At 38.5% G+C, this 24,741-nt stretch overlaps 1 protein-coding gene and 1 long non-coding RNA gene across 3 annotated transcripts in view; one reads left to right on the top strand and one right to left on the bottom strand.

Annotated features, from left to right (window-relative positions):
• runx3 (RUNX family transcription factor 3) overlaps positions 1-2,812 on the top strand; it is a 48,964-nt gene extending 46,152 nt beyond the window's left edge. For both annotated transcript variants that reach the window (XM_046867697.1, XM_046867707.1), the window contains one exon: positions 106-2,812. In XM_046867697.1, the coding sequence (XP_046723653.1) occupies positions 106-623 (518 nt within the window). In that variant the 3' untranslated portion in view covers positions 624-2,812. The remainder of the gene's footprint in view (positions 1-105) is intronic.
• Positions 2,813-6,310: 3,498 nt separating this feature from the next.
• On the bottom strand, positions 6,311-24,735 carry LOC124375556. The gene is made up of 3 exons (XR_006923709.1): positions 24,650-24,735; positions 7,572-7,642; positions 6,311-7,116 (listed from the first exon to the last, which is right to left on the bottom strand). It is a non-coding gene; the product is annotated as an uncharacterized LOC124375556 (long non-coding RNA).
• Positions 24,736-24,741: the final 6 nt, after the last annotated feature.

Here is a 24,741-nt window from a genome sequence, read left to right on the forward strand (position 1 = left end):
TGTGATGCTGTGCATATTAGACATCAGTGATATTCTAAAGGTGTATATTTTTAGCAGGATTCCTGTCACTGACCAGAAATGTCTATTTCCGTTTCTCTCTCTCAGGTACGGATCTGTTCCAGCAGCGCACCTCGTTTCCCTCCCTGTCTCCTCTCACGGCGCCGCGGTTCTCTGACCCTCACATGCACTACCCAGGCCCCTTCACCTACTCCACCAACCCATCCAGTGCAACCATCGGGGGTCTCAGCGTAACAGGTGTTCCTGCTTCCACTCGCTATACAACCTACCTGCCCCCTCCATACCCTGGAAACCAAAACCAGAGCTCGCACTTCCAGACCAACTCGTCCCCCTACCACCTGTACTACGGCACCGGATCAGCAGGCTCCTACCAGTTCTCCATGGTTTCTGCAGGCGGCACCGCCGGGAGCACGGTCGGAGAGCGCTCACCCACCCGCATGCTGACTTCCTGCACGGCGGCCGGTGGAGGTTCGGGGTCAGGAGGAGGAGCCGGCAGCCTGCTCGGTGGCAGCGATGGCGTGGAGGCCGACGGCAGCCACAGCAACTCGCCGAGTGCCATGAGCACAACAGGACGAATGGACGAGTCCGTCTGGAGGCCTTACTGAGGAAGGAGAGAACGACAGAAGAGTTGCATGTTCAGTCAAGTCTAACCCCCCCTCCATTTTGCTTTCATTTCCTTCAGAGACAGTATCTTTCAGTTGTTTAAATGGTATACCATGTATTTCACGAGGCTTGATGTGCTTTAAGACTGAACTGAGTGGAAAAAGAAGTTCATGTAAAAAAAATAGCACAGACTCTAACAGACTGACCTTTAGATTTATTCCGTAACAAGAGCAGCTGGATAATAGCAGGAGTTATGGCCAAACCAAAAAACAGACACTTCAGGAAGTTCAGAGAATGACCTTTGACATTCAAGAAAGCCTGAGGACATGCTGCATTGGGACAAAGTAATCGATTTATTTATGGCTACAATCAGCTTTTACCTTTTTGACGGTACAGCATTGATATTAAGCGTACGAAATGAATGCAGTTGTTTTTTTTTTGTATGTTTTTTTATTTGTCTACCACAATCATGAACAATTGTTGTATGAACAGTTCTTACAGTAATAATTTGTTTTGTTTTGTTTTCTGTTTGTTTCAAGCCATAATTTTTTGTCTAAACTAAGTAATATGGTTTGGGTTTCTTTAATTTATTTGAGCCAGCTCTATGATTATTCTTAAGGTTTCCAGGATGACAAAAAAGCATTTATCTTTTGTTTTTATCTAATTTCTTTTTTAGCTTTTTTTTTGTATTTTGTCAATTCTATGATTTAATATAAGATTGCCAGTCATGCTACTGTAATATATTATTTCTAAATTATGAAATGATTACCAATTTTAAACATAATGTATTTTTTTCCTATGTAGCTCCAGTGCACTAAAACATTCTATTTAAAAAAAAAAAGGAAAAGCCCTCAAAATAAAATCCCAGGAAATCTTATCCATGAAAAAACAAGTCCAAAGAGGTCAAATTTCATTGTAATGATAACTCATAATCGAATATACTTCCAGGCACGATGGCTCGCTTTCCTTTTGTTGCCCAAAGTGTTACATTTAATGATGTCACCCTAGCCTCGTAAAGAATGAAGAACACACGTAGCTTTAAGCGCCTTAATTACCCATCTTTCCTCACATCAATGAGGCAACTGAAACGATAGATGATAACTACATATGAAATTGATCATCTCTCATTATTTCAATGACAAAACCACACACAGCTTGCACAGTGGAAATAAAGTGGCCAGAAATATGTTCCTCCCTTCCTTTCAGGTTTGTGTGTGTGTGTGTGTCTTGTGCACAATAGTTGAGCAGCCAGAGGCCTTTCCCAGCCGCTCACACTCCACCACACCTGCTCTCCCTACCTGAAGGGAGAACCAGGACGAAAAGAGCGAGTATGTGCCGAGGAGTGTGGGAGTGAGATCGTCTTTCAGCGACCGCCAGCCATTCTTTAGGCCACTGGTTCTCCTAATGCCGCCTTCTTTGTTCGCTCCGCTCCAAAGCCACTTTGAAGCCTTTGTGACGCCGCTTCGTCTCTTTTTCTTTTGTCGTTTGTACATAATTAACGTCCTGAGCCCGGGGCCGTGGTTCACACTGAGCAAACGAGCGAGAGAAGTTCCTGTACAATAGAGGAACGAGGAAGCTGTCGTTTAATTATATAAAAGAATTAAATCTAGGAAGCGAGTGCCTCTGCAACGTGGAATCACTTTCTCGATGCGATTCATATTGTTAAGTTTAAGTCCATGCTTCCAGATTTGGGCTTGCGATCTTTGCTAATGACAATCCAGTCAATATGACTCAGGAAACATCCATGACACACACAATATGCCTTATAGCCCTTCATGGCTGGTCGATGTATAACGAAAGCACAAGCAGAAAACTTTATAGTTACATCCATCTATGTGTACATCGACCCATCATCCAGTCTCTTAGCTTAGACAAATGACCAAATCTGTGTATTTATTAAATCGAGGCATTTTGTAATTTTCATGGCTAGTCCGGTGACTTGCATGCCCAAAGAGCCAAAAACGATAGGACTAAAAGGTTCATCTCAAGCTGTACAAACAGTTGTGTCGTGTGTGTTGAGTATAGCGCCAAGTGTTTGGTGGCTCATTTCCTAAAGAACAAATAGTGTTTTTCATTCACTGTATATTGTAATTTTTTTGACTCTGTACCATGCTCTGCTATAGTCTACCTTCATTGTGTGCAAACAATGTAGTTTTTGATGCATTTTAATAAAAAATAAAAAAAAATAAAACATGTATTGTGTTATTTTTGTGCACTATGTGAGCACAACACTCGACGTGCAATAAACATCATTTACATTTATGGTATTTGGCAGATACCCTTATTCAGAGTGACTTATAATTATGCAGTTGAGGGTTAAGGGCTTTGCTCAAGAGCCCAGTAGTGACAACTTTGGTAGTACTGGGATTTGAACTCATGATCTTCTGATCCAAAGTTCAAAACCTTAACCATTGAGCTACCACCTCCTACCACCTCCCTTGATATTATTCTATTTAAAGTAACATCAAACAATAAAATATTTGAGGAAAAAGAATTAGGATTAAGAATTAGTTGGGTTCCTGGAATCCTACTGATTGATTAAATCTGACTCATCACTGAGGTCACAAAGATGAACTGACAACCTACTTATATACATAGAAAACAAAAACATATCCAGTGCGAGTCACAAATGTGGCGGGTCAGACAGAATATTATTTAACATTAATTCATCGGAAATAAAAAATAGCAGACTGCAAATATACACGCTTTGATTTGTGTGGTTTAAATGGTTCATCTTGAATATTTTTACATTTAAATTGATCTCATTCATACAACTGAGCAGCTATTGAGTTAAGGGCCCTGGGAAGGCCCAGGAGTGGCAGTTTGGTGTGGCTGGGATTTGAACTCACAACCTTCAGATTGAATGCCTTAAGCACTAAAATTCCACCTCCCTTTTTGCTATAGCATATAAGAACATTAAAGCTTATATCGTCATGCATGGTGTTGTGTGGAAGGAGGTTCCAGTGTCAGCACCATAACTCCCACACCACCCCACTGCTGCGCTCCCTTCACTAGCGTCCAGTAGCTGCACATATCAGATTCAGCTTGTCTACAAGGCCAAAAATAGGCCAGCACCATCTTACCACATAGACCTCATCACTCCTCACACTGCACCACGCTGTCTGAGATCCTCCAGCACTGTTTGGCTGGTACTACCTTCTCTCAGAATGAAAGGTAAGTATACTTCAAGGCTCTTCTCTATTCTGGCACCAAAGTGGTGGAATGAACTTCCCCTAGATGTCCGTACAACAGAGTCCCTGGCTATTTTAAGCGACGGTTGAAGACCTACCTCTTCCTGAAACACATAAATTAGAACTTTCCAAGTTTGCTTTGTAAAAATCAAGAGTTATAGTCTGATTTATATCAAGTTTCGATGCGATTCGCACTGGATCTCCACAGTGGTGTCAAAACGGCGACCTTTAAGCGGAAACCTCATCTTCGGAAGAAAAGCGAAGTATGCAGGAGCCAATTCTGGAGAGTAGGGTGGGTGCAGAAGTGAGATAATTTTATTTCCACGTGTAAAACGTGTAAAGAGAGCTCGGTAAAAGGGGGCACACATGGTCAGAATAACAGACATGGTAACACACGTGGTAAGAATAGCACCAGCTGAGTGCCCCCTATGACTGTGCGTGAAACATTGTGCTGCCATGTGTTGGTATGTTACAAAACTATACTTTCTTCTACTTTGACAATAACTCCAAATGAATAAAAAAGTGCTTCTCATTCTTTAATGATGAAAAAATTTCTGTGGTGTAAACAAAATGTATCAATAAAGATCACACACAATATTCACTTTAGCATGGTTTGGCATGCTTAATGTATACCACACCGGAAAATAAAGAAAAGAAAAAAGGTAGAAAGTAGGATCTGTATCACACACCACAATCCATTAAGAAATAAATATTGTAAAAGTATAATCTTTTTCCTCCCATCACAAATAAACCTCTTTTTTTTCCTTTCATAGTCCTCTTTTCCCCCACCAATTTCCCCTTTTTCCATTCATCTGTTTTGCTACTCCTTTCGCTGTTGGATGTGCTGTGGGGCAAATATTTTGTCCTGTGTGCAAGACTCACGCAGAGGACAAAAGCCCTGTATTTAATCAGCTAAAGCAAAAAGAAGACAGATGTAGGTGTGTGGGTGTGTCACTTCTTCTCAGAAACTTACACTCGTTCATTTGTGTGTGTGTGTGGGCTAGTGTGAAAGCAAGACGCACAACACGTATTCACACTTACTACGGAACTGTTCCCACCTGAAATGCTTCACACATCGTCACTGTTAGCAGACGAAGGCTACTTAATCTGTTTGTCAGCCAGAAACACACAAATTCATTGAAGATATAAAGCTTTTCTTTAATTTTCACAACTGCTTGAAAAAACATGAGATGTGATGACATAATAGCATCATTTTCAAGTCAGTATATTTTGACATCCTGAAATAGCTGGCATTTATACTTACACACAAATACACACATTTTCTTACCACAATTCAGAAAGGAATTAAACCCTTTACTCAGAGTGACTGTCCAATGGATTTGCTGTGAGAATTTCAACACCGTAATGTGTTTTATTCCCATTTCACTGCAGTCATTTGGCAACAAGTGTTATTTTATTTCCTAAGTATGACACTGGGGGTGTATAGTATATAGATTTGATAGATTTGATCCTTTTTTTAGTTAAATTTTGTGCTCCAAAAAAACACGTCCAGGCCTTACCAGCATTGTTCTGTTGAAATTAAGATAAACAAAGAAACACAACCTGTCACGTTATTAACCAGCATTGCAGTGTACGTGTGCATACATATAAAGGTAGTCTTTAAGTTACGTTGGTTTGACTTATGATTTTTTTATCTTATAATGATGAAAAAAATACATAAATAAATGTTTACACGTCAGGAAAACGTAGCAGCGTATATGCGGTACAGTACGTTGAGACACTGCTAGGATGTACTCTGTTTAGATAAATTATGTACTGCAAATTGTTAAAATATGACTGACACACACACACACACACGTGTGTGTGTGTGTGTGTGTGTGTGTGTTATTAAATAAATCCATCCTACTGGAAAACTTAGAGCCTTTCCACTGACTCTTATACAGGACTGCCTTCAAAAAACGCTACTCAAATATGCTAAATAAACATTTCCTCACAGTAAGTAACATTGACTGTAAATTGTGAATTTGTTATACAAATATGGTTCTATATAAAAGGCAAGGTTAATGTTAAAGTTAGAAGGTTACGCATTTTGAGTCAAAGAATTAAAATACATTATTATAGTTACGCTCTCCCACTCCCCACCATCTCCCACCACAAAACCCATTAAAAAAGACTAGAACTCAAAGCCCACAACATTGAGTCAGAATCTCCATCTTCTCTCAGCACTGTGACTTTTTCCTTGTGTTTCAACACGATCTCAGCGCACGGCTCTCCCACAGAGTGAAAAGGGCTGAAAGAACAAGTTTTTAATTAGAGGAACTCAGGAGAATTACTCATTTCATGTCTCACACACACACACACACACACACGCAAACAGAGGCCTTTAGGCTGCAGGAAGGCATTGATTTCATAGACATACTTATTCATCCTACACACATTGCCACAAAGTCTGTTTCGTCTCCATTTGTGTCATTAGCATCACTGCTAGTCATTGACATTGTCCGAACAAACACACACACACACACACACACACACACACTCATATGTTCCATTGTCTTTCCTTGATTACATCCAGAGATATGGGAACCACACGCTCTCGTTCCCTCTCCCATGGGAGCTGTAGAACTTCAGGGGTAATAGGATGACACACAACATTTACATTTACATTTATGGCATTTGGCAGATGGCCTTATCCAGAGCAACTTATGGGGATTGTCATTTACCAATTTTCGATCAGAAGCAACCCTTTCTCTCAAAAACGTGTCTCACATAATCTTTAATAATTACGAACACACTTTCAATTACAGGCTAATAAACATCACCACAGCAGAACAACCTGCAACGGTGTTATTTTAATTACTGACAACAATCACACATTTACAAGCAGCAAATTCACATGTAAAAAGGTCTGATTTTTTTCCACGTAGCCGACTGGGTCGCGTTGCTTTGTGTCACCATTTATACTCAATCTTTTAAAATAGGTCATACACACCAGATCACTCCAGATGGGCAAAAACAAGGAAGTAAAGCAAAACAAAAAAAACCCCAAAAATACAGAGCAAATAATAAGTTCAAAACGTTCTCTGGTTTCTCATGGAACACTGAAACCACTTCCTGGGTCACTGCTACCTGCGTCCATGCGGAAGCCATTAGGCCTCGCTCTTCCCAGCGCTCGTGAGAAGACGCGGCGAGTTAGAACTAGTCCGGGAATGTTTCCTAAGCGGACCGGAGAGGAGGATTCTGGGAAAGGAACAGCTCGGCCAACATCACGGTTCCCACACAGTTCCCGTGAAGTTTTGACCACGGGGACCCTGACAGTGATAAGCCAACCCTTCTCACGTCTCTGGGAAGGGATGGACGAGAGGGTATCATAAATAAAGAGGGATTAGACAAAAAATATAAAAGAGACAGAGAGAGAGTGGGGGTCTCACTACAGTAGTCTGTTTTAAGGTAGTGTTTCTCATCAGATTTAACTCTGCTGAGACCAATAAGAGCTGCCCTCTCTCTCTCTCTCACTCTCTCTCTCTCTCTTTCTCTCTCTCTCTCTCTCTCTCTCCCTTTCCCTCTCGCTTGTTCCCACAGTGACATCGTCCTGCTTCAGTGCCCATTACACTACCAATAAACCCAGTTTCCACTACCAAGAACTGTTTTTCATTATTAACTAAAAAAAAAAAAAATGTCACTCATAGAAACGCCATTATTTTCCTATATATATATATATTCACTGCGAAATAAGTGATTCAGTAAGAAATATTCTAGAAAATAAATTTACTACACATGCTCTACATGGATTCTTACATAAACCCAGTCAGATTCTTCAATTCTTCTTTTCCAGAGACGTTCCTTCCACATGGCAAGTTGATATCGCTCTGTACAAAATTCAGGACGTGACAATGAAAAATATACAGTAAGTCTCTTGTGGATAATTAAAACGAAGTCAAGAATTCTTTAATAAAATGGATATATTCGGTCCACAGACCTTTCACATTGTTTTTAAGAATGTAAAATACTGTAGCACATATACACCCATTATGACTTTGTTGTTTTTGTAATGATTTTTTTACACCTACATATTCAAAAAATAAAGCACTCCCAATAACTGAATTATGGGATAATAACCAATGTGTCTGCTACTACCACAAAAGTGGACAAGTTACATCCCATAAAAGTTCCTGAAAATGTTTTATTCTTGTAATACGACAGTTACAATTGAAATGTTTGTTTGTTAACGCATGACCTCATACTTTTCATTAATTTATAATTGTGGTTGACGTCATGGAACGTCCAGGAAACAAGTAAGTTCCTGTTATCGGTTATCACAGCTATAAGCTTGGTCAAGTTTGTATTTGGTAAACTTGGTAAAAATGTATTTATATGTACAGTGTAACTCCAGTACTCTCGCTTGTAGGAAGAACCAGCCTGAAAAAAGCACAAAAGCTGCAGTTCCCATGCAGTTGCATGAGAATCAATACCCAACATTTATTTCTCACATGAAGGAAAAAAAAGGAAGAAAAAGAAAACAACAAGTCCAACGAGAATAGATTGTGTTTCCTGCAATTTTGTTGGGAAATTAGGACAAAAACACAAGACAGAGCTTGAGATAGTTAGTATGAGGGTCATGGATCATTATTTGATTGAGGAGGGAAGAGGTTGTGAAGGCCTTTTTCCACACCCACTCACTTCCCTACAAGCCAGGTTTCAGACAAACATGGTAAGGGGACAAAGACAACTCATTTTCAGCCCTGATTTACAAACTAGAGGTGGATTGTAACATTGTGGTTACACCCTAAAAATATGGGGTTTGTTTTTAAGTTGTTTTTAAGCACAAGAACTGATGCTTGAAGACTTTATTTTCTACTAAAGGAGCTGTAATAGGCTTCATATAACATACATAAATATAATCTCAAAATGGTTTTACATTAAAACACTTTCAACTATAAATAATTTTTAAGTCTTCCTGATATCTACATCATTGTGGCGAAAGGGTCTGCCAAATGACCAAATGTAATCAGAGTTAGAAATAATCCAAGACAAAACCAGGAAGAAAAAAATCACAACCTAATAATTAGGCCAGAGCGTCTGGGTCTGGGTCTTAAATCACAAAGACAATGTAAAAAAAGACCATTAGGGGTTTTATATAGAACCCTAATAACAGACTGGTTCCCTGTTGGATAGGGAAGCAGGGTGCAAAAAAACCTTTTCATGTAATCCAATGCAACGTAATTGTGTACACACAGTATACATAGGTATTATTCTAGATCATTTCCAGGGTCCTGTCTACTGTATTTCCACTAAAAGATATGAAGTGATTTTTTTTCGTGGTTTCCAGATTAAATTCCTATGTGACTTTATTCATAGGATTTTTTTTTTTTTTTAAATACCCAGCAATGATGCGTATAGATAAATCTTCATTTGGCTAATTTTGTGAGGCAAACAAAAATAATAATGGCTTACCACGAAGTTTAGTACATCAAATGAAAAAGGCAATCGGCTGTACGTTTCATCTCTCCACCTGTTTTTTGAGCTGACATCTGTGTGATCCTACTTCAAATCCATACGTATGAAAGAGAGGACATTTTGCATGTTGCCGCATGCATGCTTTGACTTGGCGGTTTTGTATATAACAGAATGGCAACTAATTATATCTAAAACAGGTGCAAGGAGCCTAGTACATCAGACCCACACAGTCAAAACACTATTTTCACTTTTGTTATGTTGCAGCCTGATACTACAAGTGTTCAGATTCAGGTACATAAGTGTTCAGACCCTTTGCAGCAACACTTGAAATTTAGTTTGTGTGCCTCTCATTTCTCTAGATCATTGCTGAGATGTTTCTACACCTTGATTGGATTCCACCTGTGGTAAATTCATTGAAATTATTTGAAAAGACACACTATTTAAGGTCTCACAACTGACCATATATCTCAGAACAAAAACCAAGCAATGAGGTGAAAGAAACTGCCTTCAGAGCACAGAGACAGGATTGTCGCAAGGCACAGATGGAAGGCTACACAACTTCTGCTGCACTAAAGAAGTTTGGCACGACAGAGGAATCTTCCATAAGCTGGTCACCGGTTAAACTATGCAATCGGGGGAGAAGGGCCTTAGGAAGAGGGGTGACCAAGAACCTCTGACTGAGCTCCATTCCGAAAGTAAAGCATGGTAAAGCAAGGGGTGTTTTTCAGCAGTATGGACTGGTAGACTGGTCAAAGCAGCTTGAGGAAAAGCTGAATAGAGAAAAATACATAGATATCTTCAATAGAATCCTGTTCCACAATACCCAGGACCTCAGTCTGGGCCAAAGGGTTACCTTCCAACGTGACAACAACTCTTAGCACACAGCCAAGACAACACAGGAGTGGTTTAGGGACAACACTGTGAATGTCCTAGCGTGGCCAAGCCAGAGCCCTGACATGAACCACCAATGCTCCCTATCCAACCTGACCTAGCTTGAGGGGATTTTTAAAGAAAATGGCAGAAAAACCCCCAATCCAGGTGTGCAAAGCATGTTGCGTCATACCAAAAAAGGCTGTAACTGCTACCAAAGGTGCTTAAAATAAGTACTAAGTAAAGGGTCTGAATACTTTCTGTATGTACATGTGATATTTCGGTTTTCTCTTTTCCATACATTTAATACATTTATAGAAATAATATATTATTACATGTATGTATTAGTATGAGTTGATAAACAAAAGTAATCAACACCTTCTTTCTTCTCTCTCTCTCTCTCTCTCTCTCTCTCTCTCTCGTGCGCTCTCTCTCTTTAACAGTTTCCTGCTGTCGTTCTTTCATGACACATCTCTCACTTTTTTCATGCTCACTTTTTTCTTTCTCTTACAATCCTTTGCCCCACCCCCATCCCCCATCCCCGCCACTATGCTGATTATTTCACAATATCTTGTTTTTTATTTGTATCTAATGTTTCATATTCCCTCCTTTATCATCTCTATCTCTTTTACTACCGACTCGTTTTCATGCCTAATCTCAGTATTATAGCTTTCTTAGTTTCAAAACACCTCCTATTTAATTTTCTCTCCTTTCGGTCTTCTTCATTCTTCTCCTTTTCATGTTCTCTGTATCACAGTCTTTCTCTCTCAGTTTTTCTGTCTGTCTTTTCTTACATTTTCTTGCCCTACCTTTCTCTCTGCTTTCTCAAAAGTATGATGTCTATCTCCCATCTCTCTTTTAAATTTGTTTACTATGTGTCTATGTTCTTTGTTCTTGTCTGTCCCCATCACGCTGTCTCTCTTTCTCTTTCTGGTTGTCTTACCGTTTCTCCCTTCCTGTTTCTCTATCTTTTTTGCCTTATCTTCCTCTTTTCATTTTTTTTGCATATCCCCCATCTGTCTCTCTTACCTTCTCTCTATTTCCTTTTCTGTCTATTTGTACCCGTCTTTCCGACCTGTATCATTCTACTTCTTTCATTTTCACACCACCCTATTTTTCTAGCTCTATCTATCGCACCTTCTCTCTTTTTTTTAATCATCCCCTTATCTATCGTACTTAACTTTCTCACCGTCAATGATTGTTTAGTCCTGATTCTTTCCAGGAGGCCTTTGAACAGGTTTACAATTACGATCATGAGGTGTGTGTGTGTGTGTGTGTGTGTGTGTGGGTGAAGACATATTTCTAAAGAATTCGAGGGGACTTTGTGCACATAGGCATGTGGGAGGGAGGGATGGTGGGTGAATGGGGGTGTGATTACTTTATTTTTTATCACCTTAGCAGTATGGTGCTGAGAAATAACGCATAAAGTCTTCCTTTTAGCTGAATGTAAACAAAAATGCAGGTGTGAAGATTTCCAGCAAGCAAACGTACATTTGAAAAGAGCATCTGTGGCTTTGTTCCAACCGTATTCAGTGTGTGGGGTGTGTGCATGTGTGCCAGTGAGTGTTGGGAGGAGGATGTTTATGCTTAATTTTCTCAGAATTGAGAATAATTGCGATTTCTTTTCTGACATATATGAAAATAACTTGACAAGATGAGCTAAGAGAAGAACTAGCTCGGCCCGAAACAATGTCTGTCATGCTTAGAGTCATGTTTAACCATAATTGCCCTTAAGAGCAGACATAACACACCAGGAATGGGAACGGGAACAAAGGTTTTCTCAAATATTTCGGGGGGAATAAGGGGAGATGAAAAAACGAAAATATTCACATAATGAGGCATACTGTGTAAGTTTTGAATAAGGGAGACAAAGGGGGGTAAGAATGGGGTAAGAATCATAAGACGTGTCAGCAATTTTTTTAAGAAATGTCATATCCCTCTGAGGTGTCAAAAAAAAAACCGTCTTGAACCCCCTGTGGAATTAATGCCTCAGACGCCTTATGGCTATCAGACCACATGATCTAAACTGGCTTCTGAGGAGCGCTGACTATCATTTTTGAAAATGAAAACCATAGCAAAGGGCACCACAACTTGGAAAAATCTTAACTCTTAGTCGCCCTAAGCAGAATCTGTTTGTGCCATTACTCTAAACATATCGTAACCTCAGCATTGACCCTCCCGTTTTCTCCAGGCTTTTTCCCTGTCTGACGATGCCGTGACTTTTTCAAATTTCGCATTTTTCTCTTCTGCTACTTTTCCAAACACATAAAGTTGGCGATACAATCTAAATGAGGACACAGACAATTAACAGAGGATTATGGGTGCATGTACACTGGTCCAAAGTGTGAAAGTGGTATATCCATTTTGGGAAATGTTCCTTAGTCAAGTCAAGGCTTTGACTGTCATTCTTGTCATATGCAATACAGTACACAGTGAAACAAAACCATGTTCCCTCAAGACGAAGGTGCTACATAATACAACCCAGCACTGTTTCTAGGCATAGATAAGTTTAATATACAGTACAGTGCAACCTCGATACTCGCGGGGGTTACTTTCTATGACCCCTTGTGAGTAACAAAAAATCGTGAGGTTTTTACTCTCTCTATTTGATGGTTAATTTTTCAAGGGGAATTGTAGATGTACTTTACTTTAAACTCAACAAAAATTGTGAATTACTTGTCATAAATGTTTTATTTACTACTTTAAATGAATAATACAATAATAAAATAGTTTTTCAAACATTTTTATGTAATTTATTAATACAAACTCATGTTACTCCAAACTTTCGAAGACACTCGCGGCTTCAGATTAGATTTTTCGCGAGTTACTCTTGGACCGGTTCCTAATGAAAAGTCGCGAACTATCGAGGTTGTGAGTGTCAATGTCGTGAGTATCGAGGTTCCACTGTATATGTTTACATACTTAAATTTAGACAATTTTGCAATGATTATCAAATATGTTCAGCGAATGATTTGTATGGTGTGGGGGAGGAGCATTGTGGTGGAAAGGCGGAGCCATTTTTTGGGGTGACAATGGGAATCTCGCCTAGGGTGCCAAAAAGGCTAGAAACGGCCCCGAGACAACAAAAATGTACAAAATACCACAAACCACATAACTACACAAAACTAACTGGGGATCACAACATAAAATGTGTGTACAGAATTTTGTACAAAAACAATATAAGCCAGTAAGGTGCAGAAACAGTGACACTGCAGCACCGATCAGTCCAGTAGATTTGTGGTAGTGCAAATGGATTATCTATATACAGGTGGTGTTCCGACGACCCCCTTGTAACTTGAAAATATCGTAAGTCGAGACACGGCCTAGCCTGCCCAGGGGTCTTCAACAAATGCTGATCAGTATTGAGTAATTTGTTAATAATAATGTCAATAATTTTACAAATTTTAGTACATCATTTAGCAAAACAGAGCAATTTACTGTACCGTACTGCATGAACTATACAGTATTTTTGTATGCGGCTGCAGAGGCATGGGCGGCCGACGGTTTGCGAGTGGAGGGTGGAGCATAAGCTGCTGCATTTGCCTGCAACGCTAACCGTAAAATCATTTTTACAATTTTGTTGATCACTATTGTCATTGTAAGATCGGAACTCGGGGACCTTAAGTAATAATAAATATGGTACATGCCCACAGTTCAAACAGTGCAACCAGTCAAACTTTGTTCATTAAAAGGTTTGTACAAGTTTCACTCTATTGTTGGATATTAGCAAGCTATATTTTGGTCTTATTAACCAGAAAAGGTTGGGAAAACATAGCTTTGTCTACTTACAGGCATGTTTTGTAGATACCGGGTGGCATATTAAATGACAAACTGATGAAAATCGTGACATCTGAATAATTGCTAAATACATTATCAGAAAATGTATTAATTGAAATGTATAAAAAGTGATGAGGTATAGGAGGAATAAAGCACTTCGCAGTTTTCCAGTACGCAGTAGAAAGTGTGGTTTCGTGTTCAGATGCATCACATTGATTATTTTTGGTTTTTGTAGTGTAGTGTAGGTTTCATGTAGTGGTTTTTATTCACTACATGGACAAAGGATTTGAAAAAATATTCATGGCATCCCTAAAAGTTATTGTATAGTTTTGTTCGAAACAGTGTTTGCTGTCGAGCAATGGGAAAAGGTCTGTGGTTAGACATTTGCAACCGAAACTACAAACCTCTTCAGTAACAGTGAAGCAGTGACATGGAAAGGTCAAGCTTTTCCTGACAGCGTTCGGGCAGAAATTTGTTTTTTTTACATCCCACGCCTATTGTCGACATCGTCCAAAATAGCAGATTTGGTGTTGAGTTAGTCTTTATTAAGGCTGCCGCAAGAGTTAAAGCTCTACAGCTGTACAGTGGATATGAGGAGATGTTACACATGGTAATGTGTGTTGTAAATGAGGGACGGGTGTATGATGAGTAAAACATGATTAAATCTAGTATTTGTCCTTAAGCGAGTTGTTTTTCACAGCGTGTCGTTCTTGGCCTTGAGACAAAGTTAATTCAAAGAAACTGCTTTACTTGTGAAAGTCCTTCCTGCACAAACCATTTCTGTTTTTAATAAGCTAGGGCTTATTAACTCTGCATGAACATCAGATTAGTGACATTTAATTGGATTTGCTATTTCAAGAAGGGAACAGCAGTGGACTGGCATCTGTCAAATGCTTTTCCTTCCTCTGTGCTCACCAGTACAGCAAAGACATTAATGCTACTAAAAGCTCTAAGAGACCTGAAGTGACTCCTCAACACACACACACACACAGCTGGTGGCGCATAACTGCATCCATGTGCCTGGCCTGGGAACAGACAACCGACCGATGTTTAACGGTAACCCATGGCGAACTTCTCTCCTCTCATTTACTGTCTGTGGAAAAAATTGAGAAAAGGATAGACTTTTTTTTTTTACATACACACTCATTCTCTTGTTGACACACAGACTTACACATCAACAATAAATAGCATATGATTCACTTTTGAAAAGTCATGCATGTTTCAAACACGCTACGGTCACACAACTTTGCTGTGAGAGGCAAAACAGAGGACGGAAAAGGCACACACCCTCTCTCTCACCTCCATCAGCCAGACCACACACACGCACACACACTCACACACACACACAAAAAACATTACGCTCACACATTAACTGCACAAAAAGACCCAAAAGGAAATGGAAAACTCAGCAGTTACTTCTTCAGGGGAAATCGTTCAGAGATGGAACGAGCAAGGAAGTGGCACAAATTAGAACACCAACATGCTTTGTCCAGTCATGACAGTCCTGTTTTCATGCACATCTGTGTGTACTCACACATTTCTGGCAGCATAAAACTCACCCTGGATATAATGTATTTGGATGTGTTTGTGGGGCTGTGGTGAACGGTTTCACAAAACTGCCACAATTGTGAAACACAACCATCCGTATCGTTCCCATAATACGCTGCTCTTACTAATGTTATTGTGGCTACATATCTCAACAAATAAATGCAATTCTTTCCAGAATGAACATGCAGAACGGGAAGAACGTATAATAAATACGCCTGGTATATCTGCATTTCTCAGGTTTTTAGACCTGTGGTGTGACTCTGAACTTCTGGCACAGAATATAGTCCTGAGGTCTAGACAAATGTGTTCAGCAGTGCTGAGGATTTCTCCATCCAGAATGTGGTCATCTAACGACTTTTAATGCAGCTAGCCTACTTTTTCCACCATCAGCCTAGTGTGTGTGCTGGTCAAAATAATAGTCTTTTTAGCTTCTAATTCTTCATTCTCAAGGATCTGAGTGCAGAGGTGAGATCATGTTGGTTTTCGAGGCTTATGCTCATCGCCTTGCAGCAGATTTGCCCAGTTTCATGCAGAAAGTTTACGCTTTGTACTAACTTGCTGTCCATGATGAAATCAGACGTAGGAACGCACGTGGTCAGAATAGCACCAGTAAGCACCACTGGTCTCGAAACTTTTTAATACCCCCCCTCAAAGCATTTCTAAGCATTTAACATGTTTTTATAGGGTGGAAATTATTTAAATGAAGGTATAACAGAGGGTACAAAGCCTTTAATTCAATTCAATTTAAATTCATTTTTATTTGTATAGCGCTTTTAACAATGAACATTGTCTCAAAGCAGCTTTACACAAATAATGTGGTGATTAAATGTAAATATGTTCTTTGTAAGTATGTTTGTCCCTGATGAGCGACTGTGGCAAGGAAAAACTCTCTGAGATGGCATAAGGAAATAACCTTGAGAGGAACCAGACTCAAGAGGGAACCCATTCTCATCTGGGTTGCACCGAATGTCCATTTGAAGCAGATATACAATGATATACAATACAATATACCCTGAGATATTTTCTCAGGGTTCTTCAGTTTCTTGCCACATCCCAAAAAATGCAGGTAGATGAAGTGACGACTTTAAATTGTTCATAAAACTATTGGTTGTGTGGATGATGCCCTGCAATGGAATTGGGTCCTATGGACTGGGCTCAGATGGACTGTGCTTTTCGGTCGAGTGAGTATTCCTGCCTGTTCCCACGATAGACTTAGGATCCACTGCAAAGCAATAAATAAACTTCATCCCACCATTTTTTTCACTATAACGACTACCTAGAATGGGTAAAGGATAACCCATGCTCTCTCAAGGCAGGGTCACCACATCTTTTTGAACTACTGCTCATGCGGCACAGTATAACAGGACACCATCTGCCCTCTTCCAAATACATGAGCTCACAAACCCCTGTTATTGGCTAGTTTTGCTCTGATTGGCAAGAACATTTGAACTCTTGGTGATATGAGGAACATTTTACTGGCCCTCCCATGAAAAGATTTCAGTAACATGTTTATTAATATATCCATGTTTTAAAATGGCTCCATTATTTTAAAGGTCAAGGCTGAGTTCTTCCCTTTAGTATAATCCCTTTATAATCAGCTGATTATCAGTTTGAAGTTACTTCGTTCCAAGCGCTCTATTACACTTAGTGTTAGTGTTTTTTTGTAGGCCCAGTCTGTATTACTGATGAGTGAGATGGTGGTTGGGTCATTAGTACATTTAATTAAGGCTTCGAGTATGAATATAATCATGAAAGAAAATGAAAATAAATGCTGTAAGCTGTCTAGGAAAATGTACTTCCATAATCTGTGTTTCAAAAGGAACAGCTATGACTTAATAAGTGTGTATGGGGTTCATACAAAGTTAATCAGAACTATTTGTGGAGAAATAACATTTTTTACGAAGCATAGTTTTAGAGACAAAGTGAACATTTCTACTACATGAAGTATTTTTTTTAACACCGAAGCTCGAACATTCTCCAAAAGACATTTCATCTTTATAAACTAACCAAATGTCCTAATTTGACAAAAAAATCTGACACAGAAATAGTTGCTTTAACACAACACATGACTGCATCACTGATCAAGGCCATGAGGGAAAGAAGGAGACAGGGAGAGGAATAGAGATGGAAAACGATCAGCTATTCTGTATTATTAAAGCCTGCGTGTGTTATTAATGGTTAAAGCAGTCTGAATATCTAAGCATATAAGCTTTTACCATGCTGCTTAATGCCAGAATGTTGAACCAGTGATGGGCCGAAAGCTATTAAAGAGAGTTATCTGGAGCGCCTGTAAGCTGTAGAGCCAGAGATCGATGGCAGCAGAGCTTTACTTTACTGACCCGGTGTGATGTGAGTTAATTTCCAGTGTCGTGGCCTCCATTAGTCAAACGCAGTGAGTAAAGCAGGCTGTTCAGCATGGAAACTGAAAGCAGAAAAGTGGACTCAATTTATGTTGTATGTCTTATTCACTCTGGCCTTGATCTTTTTGTAAGTGTTTTAAAATAAAGAAAAAATTATCCATTATAAATACAGCAGTTAATTGTTAAAACAGTACTTATAAAAGCAAGCATATAATTGCATTGTGTTTCACAGATCCAGCGCTTCTGGTGCGATCCTGAGTTTGGTTTTTCTTTCTACATGGTCTTTTAAGTGTTCTAGATCAGAGATACCAAAAGTAAACACATTGTTCACTCAAGTAGAAGTACAGATACTGATGTTTTAAAAGACTCTGGTAAAAGTTAAAGTGAAGAAGTTTGGGCTCTGACATGTACTTAAGGAAAACTTAGTCATTACTACTACCTGTTTTAGTGTCACGCTGGTAACTGGACTTCACATCATATTAATATATTGATACTAAAGAATTTCAATTTTTGTTATCTAATAAATGTATCCAGGCAGAACAACCACTATATAGAACACAAGCAGAGAAAAGATGATGATGATCAGGTGATCAGGAATGTTTCTGTTTTCAGTCATGTTTACATCACTGACTTCCTCTGTCTCATCCACGTTAACTCCATACTTCTTGTTGCCTTCTGCCTGGTTTGTTGTTAGATTTGTTAGTCTACATCTGTGGTGTGTGAACGCCAGGAAATGATACAACAGCAGAGGTTAAAAAGCCACGCAATGACAAGAAATAGGTTGATGGACTGAAATGGGTGCGCACTAAGAAGAAAAAATATTGACCGTGTCACCATATAGATTAAAATTAAAGTAATGAGTCTGGTTTGAAAATGCAAGAAGAAGAAAGTACAAAATCTGATGATTTATTTCCATGTGTTGGTTTTCTCTGGGTTCTCTGATTTCCTTCTCCTTACCAGATGTCTTTATGTGAATTAACTATATCTAATTAACCAACATAACTAACTTTCCACTGGGTGTAATGGGCAATAAACTGACACCCCATCCAAGGGGTATTCACACAGTGTTCCCAGGATAGGCTCCAGATCCACCAGAGTAAAAGTAATGAAAGGATGAATGGAATTTACACAACTGTAAACAGGCAGAGGTGATTTCATTGGGATCTTATGAACTGATGAAGCTCTCTGAAATAATTTTTTTTTCATGTATGTTAAAAAATGTGTAGAAATTTGTTTCGATAAACTGTTAACATTTCACATTTAAACATTAAAAAAGTCCTCTGCATTAAGTGTGTTTGTGTGTTCACATTCAGTCAATCACTACAAAGTTCACTTGATGACAGAGGTGATGCCATCATGCAACTGTGTGTAGATTTGTGCGGTTGTGGTAAATGAAGTGGGTGTGTGTGTGTGATTTTTAATGAGCTCAACCTCAGCAGTGGTTGGCGGAGAATGAAAGAAAGATGGAGGGATGGACGCCACTTCAAAGGCCTCTTTGGGTCTGACTGTTGGGCTCGGCCTGTTATTTCACTTAAAGCACATGCACGCGCGCGCGCGCGAACACACACACACACACACACACACACACACACTTAAATTCTATTCATGGAAGCTATCGGTTAAATCAGGTATAGTAGTTAATGTATGGGGTGTTTTTTATTACACTTTTATTACAATATTTTATTAAAATATTAATTAGTATTTAAAAATTTTTGTATTTGTGCAACGATCATCAAGTACTGAAATCCTGAAGTTCTTTAGATCACAATCTTAGAATGTGGCTCCCTCTAGTGACATGGAGAACTAAAATGATGCACAAGATCAAACATAACTACTGCCATAGAAATCCTCGATTCAGAATTTAGTATAATCTGCCATCATATTGTACTTAAAATTTTCTAATGACTGTTTTATGAAACAGAACCTTTGAAAAGATCCTCATGGGTTCTTTGGATGGCCATCGTGGCCAGCAAGACCTTCTCTGAAGGCCTAAACTCTTTCACAATCACTGGCTTACATTTTTCCCATGAATATCCTCTTCATTTCATACCTTTTCTTTTGGGTGTACTAGGTGAAAGTCGTAATGTATTTATATTTTGGTGATATTTTTAGCGCTTAATGAGAGGTCAGGACCTGGATTTCCAAATGTACCTGGAAAAAGCGAATGTATAGCTACTTTTTGTTCGTTCAAACCAAACATGATCAAACTTTTAATCAATTAATTATGTTGTTAGCCCACATTTTCTAGCTGCCTTAATAATTCAAGGTTTTCTATTCTATGCATACTTTTCTATACTAGCCTCTTACATCTCGTTGAGTCAGAGAAAGGGCAGCAGGAATAAGGGTAAAGCAGTACACACGTGTAGGGTTGCAGTTATGTATTTCTAAAGTATTTAGGAATCATTTGGTGTTTAATCCACCTTGAAACCAGAGAACCTGGGACGAAACCAAGTTGGACATTAAACCAACATGTAAATTCTTTTCACAACCAGTATAACAATATTGACATAGCACTACAAAGTTGATAAGAATGAGTCATAAACAACCTGGAAACACAGGTTTATTTATTTTCCAAGTTGAATTTCTAGCACTGACTAGTGTCTGGCTGAATGTTATAAATGTATTTATTTACTCTGACCCGAAACAAGGATTCTGGCCACGATTCATGGAAAAGAGTCGAAGAGAGTTACACTTAGATCGCTTCGAAAGGTTACGGCTGACTTAGCATTCCTAAACACACACCAGTGGTGACCACCCCCATGGTGCCATCTTTGCTAATGTCAGGTCTCTGATTTAGACATCACACAGACTTGATGGCCTACTGGGAATTGAACAAAGGGACTTTTCTTGTTGGAAATAGTTGGAGCTGTTTATAAAACTAAAATGCTTCAAGTGAAGGCGTGCATTGTTACACAGAATAACAGGAATACCTACAATACAGGGATTTGGGATTTTGTTCTCATCAGGATGAGATCAGATTTATTTGTATTGTATAGACACTTGTTGTTAACTAATTGATAATATGGAGTTTTTTGTGAGAAGACATTTTGCTATTTTGGTTTCCAAATCCTCTGTGAAGAAAAGAGATACAGGGGGTTGTAACCTGGATTTAACAAGTGGAGAACTGGAGAAATTGAGGTGACACGTGAAGATGGGATAATGTCTTCAGTAGATCAGACTTGCTTAATAGGGAAGCCGTATTTGAATGTTCTTCTGTATGCGATTGTCTTCACTGCAGATGAACTCTACTGATCATGTCAGCAATCTCAGCCTGGGGACAAGTTCCCAGAGAGATGATTAAAAAGCCACAGAACTGTATCCATCCTCATCTGGTTGTCATGTTTTGCTTCAGTTTAGGCTTAAAAAATTCTGTTACAACAGATACAACATTACTACAGGAATAAAAATGGAAACACGCGATATTTATAGACACATGGTAGAGATTTCTCATATAACCAAAACTGATGACAGTTTATTTTGATTTGTCTGTGAGAGGGAAACAGAGATCCCATTAGATACTTTACTTCAGTGCTTACATTTGAAGCTCTCTCACCCCAGCTTATTCATTCTCACTTGCTATATTCGGTGTAATATATCACCCGTGAAAATCCCGTGATTCAGTATAAGTGTGGTCCTCGGAGTAATGGCCGTGAGCTTGGAGTTTGATCAGGGTGATGGTTCTGGATTTGCTCCAGATGTTCCTCCTAAGTAAGCTCCACTGTGGCATGCTGGATATTTAACCAGCATCAATATTTACCCAGCACTGTGAAGGAAACCTTAGTGTGCAGGCTGCATAACTCGAACCCGCAGCCAAAGTTAATCATAGACATAACAACATCCGTACTGGCAGCCTCCAAAACCACAGAAAATAGTGTGAAAATATTGTGGCACCAAAAGCGCATATGTGCATTTGAGCAAATTAATTAAAGCTATTTAGAGAGATGGTTATTCTTGCCAACGCCTTGAGCTCTTTATTTTGGAATGCAAAAATGAATGCAAAAAAAAAAAAAAACTTTCACAATTCTTCTACACTCCTTATATAGCTAATTTGCTCTTTTGAAAGGAGAAAAAGAACGACATACTAAAATAATTAATCTGTCATTGCAGTTCAATGTCACAAAAATCCCTGCCCATGAACAATTATTAGACAATAAATATGTAAAATTATGAAAAAGTTTCTGTGACATAAAAAAAAAAAAAAGGCAACCACAATACTGGTAATAGTGAATTTCATTGTTTTTCTTCTGAAACAATAAAACTTTTCATTGCTTTGCTTTTCCATGACTGTTGCATTATTATTATTATTATTATTAATATTATTATTATTATTATTTAAGAATTAAAGACAGACTTGGGGTGAGCAGTACACAATTTCTACATTTATCTGTGCATTACATTTGCACCACACTGAAACGCAATCACAGCCCTATGCCCTACTTTGGGGTGTGGTTGCAATCTGAGAATGGAAGAAGGTCGTGAGAGTGCGTCCATGTGTGTCCATGACGCACTAAAGGAAACACACTACAAGCTCTTTATTTCTTGATATCATACAGTTATGATCTCTTAATCGTCGAGGCTTTCAGAATTGTTGAAATTGTTACTAAAACATGCTTTTATATAAAAACTATTTCAACAAGGACAAATGAATTTACTCACTCACACATTTCATTTACAGTTACCCTTTTACTGATGCCAACCTCAGGAACACTGTACACAAGGTAGGAATACACTTTGAATAGGACAGCAGTCTGCTGTAGGGCATCATTCACACCCAAGGGCAATTTAACACAGCCAGTGCACTTAGTGGCAAGTGTTTGTATGGTGGGAGAAACTGGAGAGCCTGGAAGGAACCCAACATGGAAAGAGCATGTACAGAAACTCTGAACAGACAGTAAACTCAGGATTGAACTGCTTACATTTGCATTGCGTGACAACAACACACTATGGTTTGTTTTTGTTTTTAACCTAACCATTTACGAATTATACAGTTCTAGTTTTTGTTTTTCCCATATTCTACATTGTCCTCTTGTCTGTGAATTTCGTCTGTTTGTGAATTGTATTTTCGATTCTCTATCTGTTCTCTAGATCTCTATATTCTCAATAGAAAATATTGGTATAATGTTATTGACACTGATGTCATTGGTAGGCAGATGTAAGAACTACATTTTGCTTTAAGCTGTTGCTTTAACCGATCAGATTACGAGTTGGTTACTGTGAGGCCATCTAGCAGGTGTACAATAATGTCAGTATTTTCAAGTCTTTTGATCGGATGGTCAGACCGCGCACTAGTCAGAGCTCGCAAACCGCATCTGTAGCAAACTACACAAACTGTGGATTTGATAGCTGTTTTCTGAGGTTTTGACAGATTTGGTTGCAGATAAACTTACAAGAATATTTACAAGATGGACTTTAAAAAAAAAAGTAAAAAAACCCAGGGTAATTTCATTAGGTTAATATCGATGCTTCTGCTGGCTGATGATGTATGCAAGTGGTGCAGCTGTGGCTACAGTGAAAGGAGACTTGCTGAATTGTGTTCATTGGGTTTCTTGCTTTAGTAAAAGCCATTCATTCTTACTGTATGAGATTGCTAAAGTTGTTGTGCTGCGTTTCTCTATAATATTGATGGTTTCTACAGCAGTGGCGTCGTAATGATGGTATTAAAAGAGGTAAACTGATTTAGGTTTGACACCACTAAAAACCTAGGTGTGAAATGCACTGCCCAATACTGAGAGTTATTGTTGGAGATGTCCACATTTTTTAAACTTGTTATTCTTAAGTAGTATTTTGAGAACCATGGGCTTAGAAGTCGAAGTTGCATTCTGTTATGTTTTTTTTAAGATTAGGACTTTAATTCATTAATCAAAAATGTATGTATTTATTACTTTATTTATTCATTTGTTTATTTTGTAATTACCTAAGCCCTCATGTGTATGAAAAAGAAGCCCATTCATCAAATACTCCAGACAGGAAGTCCGCTCTCCCAGAAGAGTTCTCTCAGCTAATTAAAACACACGTTTTTAATACATATAATATGAAATAATATAATATAATATGAAAACATAATCAGTGGTGGACAAGTAACAAATAAAATGTAGTTCATTACTGTACTTAAGTATGTTTTATCATTTCAAAGTCAACTATCACTTTTTATTCAACTACATTTTGCGAAATCGGTCGTTCCTTTTTATTTATGAGGATAGAAATGTAACTGTTCAAACACACAGCAAGCCACCAATCAGGGTCGAGCACGCGCTCTGTTTTGAACTTGTTTTGATTGGCGCTTGGTGGTATCTACTAATCGTAAACATACAGTTCAGCGTCAGTTCAACAGCAAGCAGAACATTTAGAGAAGAATTAATGATGAAAGAAACTGCTTGCCACAGCACCTATGGCCTTATTTTATTTTATTTTTTTAAAGTTGAGTTGATTAAGCAGAGTCTTGTGACAAAAATGATAATAGGAACATTATAGCAATAATAAATTTAAGTACTTTGGATACTTAAGTACATTTGAAGGTAACAACTTTTGTACTTTTAGTCAAGTGAAAGTTTTAAGGGAGCACTTTTACTTTTACTGATGTAATATTTTACAGAGTGTACTTCATCCATCACTAAACATGGTGAAAATGCAACTAATTTTTATCACGTGGAGCCTTTTTTCAATCAATTTGCACAAGTAAAAAACTAATAACGACTATTGCACTTTAAAATGCTTTATGTAAGGCATTTTCAAGAGCTCATTTATTTTATTTATTTTTGTATTATTACAACCACTGTCTCCCTCAACACCTAGCTAAAAGGCAAATAATACAACCTACAACCTTGTTTATTTTGATCCTGAATAAGCTAAAAAAAATTCACTCACCCCTTCAGCTGCCGAAATTGAGCCCTAGTCGTCAGATAGGTGTATATAATCCACAAAATAGTGCACTATTTTGTCCTACAGAGACATTTGTG

This window comes from Silurus meridionalis, chromosome 2, assembly GCF_014805685.1.
Source record: "Silurus meridionalis isolate SWU-2019-XX chromosome 2, ASM1480568v1, whole genome shotgun sequence".
Taxonomy (NCBI): Eukaryota; Metazoa; Chordata; class Actinopteri; order Siluriformes; family Siluridae; genus Silurus; species Silurus meridionalis.